General features: G+C 33.3%; 1 protein-coding gene across 6 annotated transcripts in view; it reads right to left on the bottom strand.

The window, feature by feature from the left end:
- LOC136845728 (TGF-beta receptor type-1-like) overlaps window positions 1-15,451 on the bottom strand; it is a 359,665-nt gene continuing 344,214 nt past the window's right edge. For all 6 annotated transcript variants that reach the window (XM_067115936.1, XM_067115935.1, XM_067115938.1 and 3 more), the window contains exon 13: window positions 1-8,724. In XM_067115936.1, the coding sequence (XP_066972037.1) occupies window positions 8,599-8,724 (126 nt within the window). In that variant the 3' untranslated portion in view covers window positions 1-8,598. The remainder of the gene's footprint in view (window positions 8,725-15,451) is intronic.

Consider the following 15,451-nt stretch of genomic DNA (forward strand, 5'->3'; position numbering starts at 1 on the left):
TGTCATTGTTTCATGTATTAAAACTCATAGAGACTATGATACAATAGGAGTTACAGTCATCCTCCTATATCTTTCTATACTGAATAAAGGCAAAATATTTTTCTTAAAAATACCATGAAAAAAAATCAAGACCAAACTGTTTTGACTTGAAAATGTTCACTGACCCTCAAAAACTGAAGGCAGAAGTCTATGATGTTACATCTACAAGCAAGCATACATAAGGATAAAACAAAATAAATAAAAGGAACACAATTGATTACTAAATATACAAAAACTAATAAATCCATTAATTTATACTCTGGTCTAACTCAATTCCTGCTTCCAAATTTATTTTGTATTTTTTACAATGCTACAATTACAGATTATCATAATTATTTGGAAGCATAAAAATAAAACATCAATGAACAGTAACATTAAATGCATAACTAAAATACTAGTAAAAGACGCGTTTATCCCTATGTCACATACTAAACATGCTACGCCCATTAAAATCTAAAGCTTCTTCGGTTCTATTTCAGTTGTGAGAAGCAACTAGAAGTCAACATGATATTCGATATTTTGGACTTGATCATGTAAAAGATACACAAAAAAGGTTTGATAACATAAATACAAAAACAATGTACAGGCAATGGATTATGAAAGTGATAAAAGCTTAGGATGATTACAAACATAACAAGCTGATGTAATATTTTAAAATTGGAATTTTTTTTACAAATCTCAAAACATTCATTATTCATTCTTTATTCTTCAATAATAAAAACCAACTCTTTAAATTTTAATGTACAACTCAACTGACAGCATTTTTAGTTTAAAAACTAAATTATAACTTCATTCAAAATATATATAAAAGTTAAAGCAACTGAATTTGTATTTCACACAAACAAGTAATTCTGTAAATCCACAAAAAATAGAGAAATACTGGTATCTGTGTTAAATTTGCTAGTGATTCTTACTTTCCTGTCAGATACCCTCTCAACCTATCTAAGAAACTAATATACTGGCAAATTCTTTATTAATTATTTCAAACAGAAAGGGCTTATGAAATATATCAAAATGATAAAAATGGAGGGACATATGTACAGATTCTTTCACACAAAATTTAGGAATAAAAGATAATACCCAAAGAACCTGTAACATACCTCTTTCCAAAAACCATCACTGAAACAACTCCCAAAGAGCCCAGAAAAATGGCTCAATGTCATACAAGTAAAAAGCTATACAGTACAGCACATTTTCTTTCACAAACATCCTACCTCCACTTGAAGATCTTGCATAAAACCACATCACAGCTCTGCAAGATTATGCCTTGTAAAACAATTACTCTAAGAATATCAGTACTGATAAGGTACTATTAACTTTCTAAAATCATGAGGTAAATAGTAAAAGTATGCACAGTTTCTTCAATTGAAACCAGTAAAGCATTTCATCTACTAAGATATAAAACACATGCACATGATATGATGATTCATAAAAAATTGTATCTATACCACACATACTTAGTTTATTTAATTTTGCATTATTGGGACACACTGTACTTCACATTTTATAAGCAAGGAAAAACTAAAATTCAAATAAACCAAACCAAAGTAAATTGCTTCAGTAGGTTATACTAGTTCCTAGCCCAAATAATGAACAGGCATAAAATTGAGCAGAAATTTTAATACAAAGGTAAGTATCTTTCATGTTAACATAAAAATTTTTAATTATTTCTTTTAATCATGTCTAGAATTTCTGTAAATACGGTAAAATATCTTCATTATGCAAGCCCATTTACACATTTTTCCACTGTCAAATTGATCATTCTCAGGGGACTACATGCACTTTAATGCAAGAAAGGCAATATTGAAATATACATTTTATCTACAATAATGAGAAAAGGGATCTTATGGGTCAAAAAGATGCCATACCAAATACTAAAGTCCTTTTGTAAAAAAAGACGCAACAATCTTGGCGACAATTTCTACAGCTGACATGTATTTAACCTTGCCAAAAATCCGAAGTACAAATCCAAGAGATGATGGATGTCACATACACACAAATCACAAAACAGGGATGCATCTTGAGTGCAACTAGTATTCATTTTTCTTTTTTTTTTTGTCTTCCATGAATGCCACAAAAATTACATGAACACTTATTGATCAGGTTGGTTTGTATATGGTATAACTTTTAACTATAAAATGAAAGCATGAATACCAAACTCAGGAGAGACTATAAATTTCTCTTTGAAGTTTAAGAAAAAACATAAAAGCAAGCCATTTTCCTGAACTATATATTTTAATGAAGATGAAAATATCTTAGTGAAAAACTCCAGAATTCTATAAACAACTGTTAAAGGTCAAATTTCAAATTAAACTGATGAAAATTTATACAAAGAATTTACCTGCTGAGAACAAATACCAAAACCCTACATATTGTAATATATGCATGACTAAAAATTTTTATTTAGTTCAACTTTTAGCTGCTCATAGAACTTTGAGATTTTTCATTATGTACAAAGTCCTGAAAAGTCTGCACATGGATACCTGAAGTTCTGCCTTCACTAATTCAACACTGAGCTTCTTACACTCATTTTTATAGCTGCCCCATTACACTAAATACTATTTCACAAGATGCACTTGAAACAGGTGAGGATAATGCATATAATTCTCTTTTCAAGAACTCACCAGGTTACATTTAGAAAACTACCTACGTAAATGTGCAAATACATTTCACTGAAAAATCAATATGTATTTTGCTAAGATTCTGGGAGATCAGGAATCTATTTCAGGAGGCAAGAGATTTTACAGGAATCTTAGTCAACCTGGGAGGGTTTGCAACCCTACTCATATAATACATATATAATCTGAGGAAGCAACTTATCGAATATCAAGTTAACTCTAGGCTCATACATTCGAGGCATTGGTACAGTATATGTGTAAACATATGACATTAACAACCATAAAATAAATAAGTGTAAAAATCTATCATGATCACAATGCAGCGCAGCCATGACAATACAACTTTTATTTCACCAACCATTACACAAAACATTTATCCCAAACCTTACAGTGCCATAGGAGTGTTGAAAAAATCCAATACCACTGTCCCACAAAATACACAGAATTAATGGAAACAAACTTCATGGCAGAAATTTCAAAGTAAAATGCACCTGAATTTGCCAGACTTTCTAACAGAGGTCTATTGCATACATAATACCCTTTTGCCCTGAATATTTATAATAAAATAGGTTGAGTACAGATGGGTGAGCAATAAATGAAAAAAATCACATGTATGTAATTAATACATACACATATCACTGCAATTATAAATATAGGTGTACAAAGTCTATGTGGGTATGCAAGAGAATTGTATAAATATATTTAGTGTGAGCACTCCTTAGTTTCCAGTTTACAAATTCCCAAGACACAAAAAATGAAAGATGAAATTCTATTCAATGGCCAAAATACTATGTTTAAAAATGTTTCTGGTATAAAGACCTTACGTGGGCACAGTATAAACTGTTCTTCAACATGACATTACACAAAAATTAGTCTGTTTATGATCATCTATTTACATTTTTTTAAGTCAGTTTATGATCAAATATTTACATTTTTTTAAATGTGGTGAATCATGCTGAATCCAGGCCAATATAAAAAATGATAAAAATCTATATAACAAAAAAGCTTTCCAGTGAGTTTGACATCAGAAACGTTTCTTCATCTTCAGTTCCACCAATGCAATAAGCCTTCAAACATTACTCCTTAAAATAGATGCCTCTTGCACTTCAATCTGATTAAATTAAAAATCTAAAGTGCATGTGTAACCTTGTGCTTAGCATTACTGAGATTATTCTTGCAAAGCAGTAGGTCTAATTTAAATATTACCATTTCTATTTAGAGCTTAATTAGCTCAATAATTTTTACAAAAATGTATTTTAATTCTGTACTCATGTTTAATTTACTGGCTGAACATCTAAACAAAATGCAGTTGCAACAAACAAAATCAGGGATGAAAAAATCTCCGCAGTGACTATTTAATGGAAAAATTTTCCCTCAAGAAATGTTACATGAAAAAAATCCATGTAAAAACAGTCTGTTAAATCTACTCAGCTCTGCAATATCTAGAAATCTGAAATATGAAATTCATATGACATGAACTAGAAACTTGTTCAAAACTTTTATAAACCAAAACAACAAATCTCATTGGCTTTCATAATGATCTTAATTGTGTCATGTACAATGTACATTTTTTCCAAGGCGACAGACCCATACGTACAACATTCTGATGTTGTGTTCCAGTTCAAGTAGCTTTTGGCCAATCTACCTCTTAATGTACATTGAAACAAAAATAATACTCTAGTTTTCCTCCTTTTGTTATTTTTAAATATACATGGAGACAGGTATTTATGTTGTTCTTCAAGGACCCTGATAAAAAAAGCCAACACCTCTTTGCATATCTTATTTTATAATACAGTATCAGGAAAAATTTCAGGATTTACTCAATACTGAAGATAATGCACCTTAACTGAGCACACCTACCCTGCTATCACAGTTTTATTTATCATACATACTTAGAATTACATAATCCACATTAACAGATTAGATAGTTTACCAAATGACTTTAAAGATCTCAGTTCAATACCTACCTAGAAAATGTCAACTGCCAAGCTTAATTCAAGCAGCTACAGTAAATATCCATGTAGTAGCAAATTATAATTACTGTATGTGTGAAACATTGTCAAAACACAATACCTTGTAGTCACGGAACTTTATGGAGACCTTAGTGAAACACCTCTTACAGACCTGAACTGTTCTAAGTAAACCTAAATGTTTTGAATTTCATTCTTTCAAGCTCTAAATATTATCTCAAATAATCATACAGCCAGAAGGTTAGGAGTTTTTCTTAGATTAAACTGATTTGTGCCCGCATGAGCCATTGCTCTGAGATGGCCAGTAAGTGTGAAAGAAAGGTGGTGGCCTGGTGTGGACCTCCAGACTTTGCCCATCAAACAAAAATGACAGTTAGATAAGATACACCATCACAGGTCATCATTAGTGAATGCCATCTGAAGAGTTCTAACATTTAAGCAGCCCTGTTTTCTCTACCCTTTGGATATTATATATATGAAGTAGTTTAACCGGACCAGTGAGTTACAGGATAACCTTTTATAACCTTATGCTAATATGACTTGATAAAAATATCATTACAAATTTCTCTGCACTTGCTACAAATATTTACACTTTTCAGCCTTTAAAATCATAAAGCCTTAGTCCACTTTTCAACATAGGACATTTTTACCTTTATGACTGCACATCACAGCCTCAACCTGCATGATACTTATATGAACAGAGCTGAATCTTATACTGTTGTCATTGCTGTATTTGCATTTCAGTACTTTTAAACAACTGCCATTTTTGAAGCTTGTATGAAAAATAAAAAACTAAAATATCTTTACATAACCCCATACAACTGAAAAATGTTTTGGTATTAAGAAAACACATGGTCATTGAAAAGCATGAAAAAAATTTTCTGCAGATTTCATATGAATTTATTACAGCCATCAAAGTAAGAGGTAAAAGGGAGGTATTCCTAATTTTAAAAACTGGATATGACTCCAGTACTTATGTCCATAATAAACATGCCATGCATCATAAAGCAGATAGGTGATATTCACTAGTCTTTAAATAGTGTACTTCATACAAAAATATGTTCAAGTGTAAGCCAGTCTGCTAAGCAAGTCACACTATAAAATCTATAAAGACTTGAAAAAATATGATTGCGATTTTAAAAACAGTCAGCAGTTTGAACACCGAGTGTTCTTATATTTCTCATATCAATCACTGTCTAACAGGTGAACTCACACTGTAATAAACTTCACAGTGAACTTACTGTCCAACTAAGGCATCTTTATTCTCCATACTTTACTAGGGCCTACAGTAAGAAAGGCTGGTCTCAGGCTGAACTGCTGGTAGATTGTCTTGACTCTAAGAACATTGCATACTATTCCAGACTTCGGATAATGGTTTTCATCATTCTGTGTACTTTATAGGGATTAAGGGTGAGAGAGGCTAACCACAGGCTGGATTACCTGTAAACTATCATTCTGACTCTGGACTGGAGGTTAGTGACAGTGAACTTTACACAAAAGAAATTACAGATATACACATTTCATTTACATACAGTAGTAGGATTTTGGGAAACTAGTATAATAAGACATTTTCTTACAAATTTATTTACTATATTATTGCAGTGACTTAGCCTACCCTAACACCTCAAATGATAATCTACATAAAAGTTGGCTAAAAGATCAAATTTTTGTTTTATGGCATTGAGGAAATAACCCTGTTGCAAGTGGGTTTTTACAAACATACCTTAAGATAAATATTTGTTTTCCTAACTAAGATGAAGTAGGGAGTCTCTTTTGCGAAAGGCATCAGCAAAGTTTTCATTAAAATGCTCAAAAAAAGAAATTAATGCATGTTGAAACATTTACTCCATACAGGCATCTTGATTATAAATTGGAAACTTTTTGTGAATGTGCTCATGATAAATATAGATATACTGTACATATAAATATATTTATATAAATATACTATAGCAACAAAACTCACCTCACAAGAAGTTGAATTCTGATTAAGTCCAAGACATAGATAAACCTCAGACCCTTGGATGGCATAATCACTGAACGATTAAACATGTATATATGTATGTGTATGTGTGTTTGCATACACACAAATAAACTTTCCAAATAGAGAAGGTAAATAATAAAACTCAGTTTCTTTCTTCTATGACTGAACTGAATTATGAAATTTATGCTATAATTCCAAGCACTGGGGCTCTTTCAGCCATTTAACAACCTTTAAGATGTCTTCCAAAGCACAAAAGACTCAAGCATCTTGTGTTTCCTTTTCCCTTTATAAAAAGGGCTATTACGCATACATATACACATACATACATAAATATATTATATACTGTATATTAACATACATAATTCTCTGTGCACAATTGAAATGACTGTGTATGGAAACTAAATAGACCTCTTAGCTCTGTCCCACCACCATACTGACTAGACACAAATGACTGGTGATGTATGAGACATATTTTCATATCCAATTTCATATGCCAAACCCTTTTCCACAACCTTAAATATTCTTGGTTATTACACTCTATCATACCTACAATGGACATTGTATACCTTCAGTAATCTCAATATGAGTTCCTGTGATCATTATTCTATTAAGATGAAGACATATCTGTGATTGCATATTTACATCAATCCAATAACATCACCCACACAAGCACTCAAGCATTTATCATATATACATACAGTATATGTGTATGTGTCTGTGTGAACAAATACAAATGAGTAATGTGTATTACAAATTGTAATGATACAATGTATATATTTACAATATGTATTTCTGCAAATATCTATAGGTACATAAGCCTAGTAATTCTCAAGAATTTTTCAGCCTGCTTAGCAAGGCATGGAATTTTTCCCAAAAATTTGAATGGTATTTAAACAAGAGGAATATTTTTTTTTGTCAAAACAATTGACAATGTTTATTAAATTTTTCCTAGTTTCACAGTACAGCATTTAACCAAACCAGTTTAACATTTATTGTTTGGCATGTAATAAGATGGACCTCTTACTCTCTAGAACTTGAAATCTAAATCTGTTCATGTAGCATGAAAAAATACTGTATGCAGTCGTCAGGCACACACTTATATGTATAATATGCTAATATTAATCACACTATATGTCTTACAAGTTTCTTTCCTTCACATATATGTACTGTACTGTGCTAAAATAATTTCTCACATATCCAAACCCATCTATACATCCAAATATCAGAAAATCTTTTGTTTTTATTTCCTATTACAACATAAATAATTTTGATAGCACTGCTTGACTTTCCTTTCATAGTATTTGTCAAAACCAGAATATTTGTTAACCTTAAATATTCTCACACTATACACTTTAGAGCACATAACCCATCATAACTCTCATAATATACTTTTCTTAAAATATGTATAGGCATAAACCATGCATATGTGTATATATACATACTATATATAATTTATATATTTATGTATATATATACAATACATACACAGTTTCATACATTTCTGTTATATATTAACTTTAATGTTTTGACTAAATTTTTTTCAGAAGTATCATATTGCTGGTTCCATCAGCAATTGTTAGTGTTCAAGAGCAAAGTCATACCTTCATTCTGCCATCACATTTCAAGTTGCCACTGACAACAAAATGACAGCATCAAAAGTGCACAAATATATGCAACTTTCCTCTATAAACGCAAAGTCACGTTGTGGGACAAAGATATGATACAGAAAAGCTAATGAGAGGTAATATATAGTTATTTACCAACACACTAGTTTCAGTGTGAGGTGTAAATTTACTATTTGGTAACTACGTACCTCACTCAGTACTTGTATCAGTATGTCACAGTCACACTTTTCATTTCATGTGGAGATTAAATGAAACTCCTCATTCTAGTAAGCATTACAGTACTTGGGTATGTATGCACTCCAAATTTCTCCACAAAGAACAAAGGAATGTCAACATTCTCTTAGTTGTCTATTCTTCTGTCCAACTCAGCACTTCAAATCATCATGAGCTCCAAGATTGGCCAGGGTTTTTTTGATGCGAAGAGCTGTTAGTCTTGCTGCTGCATTCTGATACCAACATTCCTTCATCAGTTTACTCATGACTCGTAATTCCTGGAAAAAAATATTACATAAACCCCATTACAATAATTAATTCACAACTAAATACAGAAGATTATTTGCTTAATACTAACAACAACATTACCATCAAATAAATTAACCAGACCACTGACTTACGCTTTCCTCACATTTTACACATGATGACACTGCAACTTGGAATAAGTTTTTAGTTGCAGCCAACTATCTATAATGTACCCGAAAAACATACATTGAAAATACAGTTCTTCAATGGGTGGCAATGCTGCAAGGGTGTAAGGAAATGTTGGAAGCACTGTTTACGCTCAAAACAGGCTGAGAAAAGATTCATGGGGTGGGGGCTGGGGAGACAGCTACCGGGCAGGGGGAAGGTCGGAAGGCTGAGCTGGATGGGAAGAGAAGCTGTTCACACACACACACACACAAACACACACACACACACACACAAACCTTCCCGAGAGAGAGAGAGAGAGAGAGACTATTCACACACACACACTTCCTACCTTTTTTATTTTTATTCTAGGTTATTTATTTTTACTATATCTTCTCATTTTTTATTTCTATGTGTTTTGTCATAATTTTCACAGCATAAAATGATGAAAAAATATTACCAATCACAATGCAAAAGACAGATAGAGAGAGAGAGAGAGAGAGAGAGAGAGAGAGAAAGAGAGACTGTTCCCCCACACACACTACCTCCCTTTCTTCAATTTTATTTCATGCCATTCTCATCTTCATTTTTACAAAGAGAGAGAGAGAGAGAGAGAGAGAGAGAGAGAGACTGTTCTCCTACACACACACACACACCCCTTTCTTCAATTTTATTTCATGCCATTCTCATTTTCATTTTTACAAAGAGAGAGAGAGAGAGAGAGAGAGAGAGAGAGAGAGAGAGAGAGAGAGAGAGAGAGAGAGAGACTGTTCCCTTTTTTATTTTATTCTATTGTCTTTATTTTTACTGTATTTTCTCATTTTTTATTTGTGTGTTCTGTCCTAATTCCCACTACATAAAACTATGAAGAAAAATAAAAATCACAACACGAGAGAGAGAGAGAGAGAGAGAGAGAGAGAGAGAGAGAGATATTTTTATTGGTTTAAGAGTCTCGGCCTTTTGGCTAAGGTCAAAGTGTAGTTGGGGAAGGGGAGGCGATCTATAATAAATAGCTCAATGTGTTGCAATGTCAATGACAAAACTCGTGAATAAATTTACATTATAAACATTTTGAATTAATATCTTACAACAGGGGATGTCACGTCCTTTGTGGGGAGATCACCATGCATCAATATGACACATCACCATAACATAAAATTTATAAATTTTTGCTTTGTTTTCTCATTTATGCTTTTCCACATTTTATTAAAGGATATTACAGTACTGTACTGTAACATGTAAGGATACAAATCATAAACAACATGATATATATATATATATATATATATATATATATATATATATATATATATATATATATATATATATATATATATAGAGAGAGAGAGAGAGAGAGAGAGAGAGAGAGAGAGAGAGAGAGAGAGAGAGAGAGAGAGAGAGAGCAACTGATATTGTACTAAGAGGCACAATTTCATATGTACATATAGCCTGTAATGCACATGACCACACGCACACACCGGTAACAGCACACATACCTACCTTCCTTTTTTCTCCCTATCATTTCTCATTTATCATTTCTTAGCGTTTTGTTGTACAGTAACTTTCACAGCATAAAATGATGATTAACCAAAAAAAAAAAACTTGAAAAACCAAGTACAAGTACAAGAGGGAGAGAGAGACATAGTGAGCTTTCACAACTTTTACTGGCTTACAAGTGTACCACTTAACACATCATCATTCATCACTCTGTATATCACTTTTAATTGGCTGATACGGATATGTCATCAGTTCAATACGGTAAACCCCCCATATTTATGGGGGCTGCGTACCACAACACCCCGCGATTAGCTAAAATCCGCGAATACTTAAAACCACTCTGAAAACACTTAGAAATGCCTATTTTGATAGTTTAAACACAAAAAAACTAAAAATGCTTATACCTGATTATTCTAATAGTTTTATCAAAAAAGTGCATTTAGTCATGAAAATGAGATGAAAATACAGCAGTTAGTGAATATAGGCAGCCCCTGGTTTACGAAGGGGGTTCTGTTTTTACACTACGTCATAAACCGAAACTTCTTGTAAACTGAAAAATCGTTGAAAATCATAAAAATCCTAAGAGAACCTTACTTTTAATGCTTTGGGTGTATTGAAAATGTAAACTCCATTTTTATTTAGTTTTTCATAAAAAAAAACCTCGATATGAAGTGTCGTAACCCTGGAACATGTGTTGTAAACCGGGAAATAACTTCTGATTAATATAATGTATATGAAAAGCGTCGTAACCTTGGAACGTCATAAGCCGGACCCGTCGTAAAGCAGGGACTGCCTGTATTTCTCTGTGAAAAATACCGCGAATGGGTGAATTTTCCATGAATAAGGGTAGATATGTTCCACAGACAAATCTGCAAATAGGCGAGTCCATGAATAGTGAGACCGCGAATATGGGGGGTTTACTGTAGTGTAATGGTAGAAGGTGCTTTTAGTAAGCTTTACTACTATTGGCAGAAACATATACATCAAAGTGACGACTTTTTATTTTAATGGCTAATAGACATAGTGTCACAAACACATCTTTCTCTAATTCTACACTCAGAAAGTATCAATGCACTCAGTAACAAAGAGTATTTTCCTTCTTTTTACAGAGGGGGAAGAGGCAGAGAAGAACTAGTAAACCTCCTCACTTTTAAAAGTCCGGCCACTGTAAAGCACCTTAAGGGCTGCAAACATAGGTAAGTAACAGAGAGAAGGTAATTTTATATTATAAGTTTGCTTTTTGTGTGCGCCCTGTATTTTAAAGACCGTACTGTAATAGGTTTGCCCAGAATGGAAAAAACAAGGTTTGCTTTTTTTTTTGTGTAAGATGTATTTTAGCATGGCCCAGCCACAGGATTAAAAAGCTTCATTTGTTATTTATGGAGACTGCAATGCAAAGCACAGTGGGTGCTTAATTCAAATTCCACAGATCAACATGGCCTTTCTGATTATCTGTCAGTTTTATAAATTCAATCATTATTATTTTGTTATTTTCATTAAATAGGTTAGTGAAGTAGGTGTAGGCATTATACATTTAAGAAATGTATACAAAGTACACTGTTAATGTTATTTTGGTGTTTGTAAAGCCAGTCTTCTCATTGTGTTTGGAATGGCGCAATGGGCGTTGTTGTGACATCATAACATGTACAGAAGACAGTAGTTAGAAAAAACGTTGATGGGAGGCAGTGAGGAGTTAGAGGTGGTGGAGGGAGGTTGTGAGCGCTCGTTTGCGGTTTGTTGGTCGGTTCTTAAGTTTTTTTTGTTTGTTTGTTGTGGTCGTGAGCTGGCTTGAGCAAGCAGTGAAATGGGAACAGGTGTGTAAATCGAGTAATTCTTCCATACTGGTCAGAATGGGTGTTTATTCACGTGGTAGCATTAGTCAGAAATGAACGGATCTGACAGTAAGCATTTGGGGATAGAATGGAAGTGGAGAAGAGAATGGCCTAGATTTAGCAAGATACAGGGCGAGTATAAAGGATGGAAAGGACAAGTCGAAGATTGGCTTGTGGTGTGTGGAGAAGAAGTGAAATATCCAGGGATAGATATAAGAATGAGCTTTAAAGAAAAAGCTTTATAAGTGACAGAAGAGACAGATAGAGAACTTAAGGATAAAGAGGGTTCAAAGATAATCTTATCCAAACTAGATGAAGTCTATCTAAAAGATACTCTAATGTAAAATCACAGTAAAATGAAAAATTATTTTAAAATAGAAAGAGAATTATTGAAAAGATGAGATTTTATAGTAAGGTATCAGAAGGCAGAATCAGAGTGTAGTAGAGCAATAGGGAAGAGCATGCTTGAAACAGAAGCAAGGGGTTTTCATGTATTAGAACAAGTGAGTCTCACAGAAAATAAGAAATAAATGGCGTCAGCAGCTTGTGGTCAAGGAAAATGGAATATAAAACAGTGTCACAGATAATGAAAAGAACATTTGAAGGATTAGGGAATAAAGAGGAAGGTGAATGGTGGGAGTCAGAGGGTTATGCAAATTTTGGGAGAGAGGATAACTAAAGATATTGGGGAAAATAGAATCGTGGTAGAGATGAAAGAAGTCCTATGAATGGAGAGGGAAAAGTAACATTGCATGCACTATGTAAATCAGAATGGCACTGGGCTAGGGATTGTCCTCAGAATTTTCAAAATAAGATGAAACTAGGAACTGGACAAGAAGAGGAAAAGTTTGTATAGGAGAAGTTAGTAAAATAGAAGACGACTCTTGGGAAGAGGCTGACGTGATTTTAGACACAAGATGTAAATTGACAGTTTGTGGGGAATTGTGACTAGCATGCATTATCGTTGGTTTGAATCAGAAAGAGTTAAGGAGTATGAATGATACTAAGAAAGAGTGAAAAAGTATTCAATTTCGGTTAGTCACCATACATGTCGAAAGGGGTAATGGAAATCCCAGTGATGTTGAAAAACAAAAAGTTTTATTTGAAGACAGAAATTTTGAAGGGTGATGTACTGTGGTTAATGGGTAAGAAAACCATGAGTAAAATGGGTATGACTATAAATTTAAAAGAGAATTGTGTTAAAACAGAAGTAATGTATTAGGGGAAATGGAGGTGAAGTTAAGATAAGGTAAACAGCGTCACCTAAGAATACCAATTTTGAGGAGGAAAGGAAAGAGTCTAAAGGAAATTACAAGTGCAATTATAAAGTTACATCTACAATTTGGCCACGGAAGTGGAGATAAAATATGGAAGCTAACAGAAGAAGCACAGTGGAGTGATGGTTAGAGAGAAATACAAAGGGAAGAAATAAAAATGCTACTAACTGACTTGATTGCAAGTTGTGAATGTAAAAGATACCAAAGAAATCCAGCCACAGTACACCAGTAGTGGGATTTTCTTGGAGTAAAATATTTAATGAAGTTTTAGCAATGGATGTGGGAGAGATAGAGGAGAAAAAGTTCTTGGTAATGGTAGATATGACAACAAGGTACTGTCAGGCTTTTTGGATAAAAGACAAGAAACCAGAAACTATTATAAAGACACTTTTTGATAGGTGGTTTGCAATATTTGGAGCACCTTCTAAAATATTATCAGACAATGGGGAAGAATTTTGAAATGAAAAAGTTAGGAGGATGGCAGAAAGATGGAATAATAAAGTACTGGCATCTGAAACTCCATGGAGCAATGGAATATGTGAAAAGAAGGTAGGGATAATCAAAGAAAGCTTAAGAAAGATGAAAAATGATGAGGAAGTGAATTGGTCAATAGCATTAAGATAGGTAGTGAGTGCCAGGAACTGCTTAAAAAATAATGGTGGTTTCGCCCCTGCCCAATTAGTATTTGGAAAAAACATTTCTTTGCCAAATTTAATGGGAGAAGAGAATTCAAGTCCTGCCAGCAGAGAGAAAGGTATGGAAGAAAGTATAGTAAGGGATACACTGAATGCAATGCATAAGGCCATAGAAGTATTTATCAAAAATGAGTCTTGTAATAAAATGAGAAATACTTTAAACAAAAATGCCAGAGAACATAAATTTGAAGAAGCAGTAGTGGGAGATGAGATATTCTATAAGAGAGAAAATTAAAATGAATGGAGAGGACCTGCTAAGGTAGTGGGAGTATCAAGTAAAAGGGTAGTGGTTAAACATGGGGATTCTCTAAGAGAAGTAGCTAGAATATATGTTACTAAGATTCAAAGCCCATCATCAGAAAAAGAAAAGGTACCTAAAACAGATAAAACACATACTGTGAAGGATGAATCCTGTGCATTAAAGGAAGGGAATATAGATGGGCAGGAAGGAAAAGAGATGATAATGGGCTGGAGATGGAATGCAGATGGAGAGGAGGCTATAGAGGGAGATTTGATGGAGGAAATACTGGAAGATGAAGGGGAAAGTGAGTTAGTGGAAGAGATACCCACATTCAAAATGGGAAACAGAGTTAGAGCTATAAACAAAAATACAGGACAAGTAGAAGAATGGACTATACTAAGTCTTGCAGGAAAAGGATCAAGCAAATCTTGGGCCACTTCGTACAATGTACAAGAATCACAGTCAGGTGACAAGGGATGGATTAACTTAGAGATTATAGTCATGCAGAAAAAAATAAAGATGAAGTTTTACTAGAATTTGAAAATAAAAGCGTAATTGAAGCTAAATAAAAAGAACTACAAAGTTGGGGGTAAATGATGTTCAACAAAAAGCTATACTGTATCTACAAGATGGTTAGTAACTGAAAAGGTAAGAGGGGGAGAAAAGATATGCAAAGCAAGATTGGTTGCAAGAGGTTTTAAAGAAGAAATGGCTGGATGGGAAAAAGATGCTCCTAAATGCAATGCCGAAATTTTAAAATTTTGTTTGACAATAATTAAATTGAAAGACTGGGCTTGCTATATATTAGAATTAAAAACTGCATATGAGGTGATGAAGTATAAAGAGAGGTATATTTAAAACCACCTACTGAAGATGGTTACAGTGGATTATGGAAATTGAAGAAAACTGTTTATGGGGTAAAGTGTCAAAACTTCGACAGAAGAAATTGTACTTTTCCGCAAGTTGTGGTATAGTTTTGTCGGTGCCTTCAAGTCTAATTAAGTATTCCTTTTCATATTAAAGTTCATTTAGGGAGATTTCCTTTAAGAGAT

This window comes from Macrobrachium rosenbergii, chromosome 14 (genome assembly GCF_040412425.1).
Source record: "Macrobrachium rosenbergii isolate ZJJX-2024 chromosome 14, ASM4041242v1, whole genome shotgun sequence".
Taxonomy (NCBI): Eukaryota; Metazoa; Arthropoda; class Malacostraca; order Decapoda; family Palaemonidae; genus Macrobrachium; species Macrobrachium rosenbergii.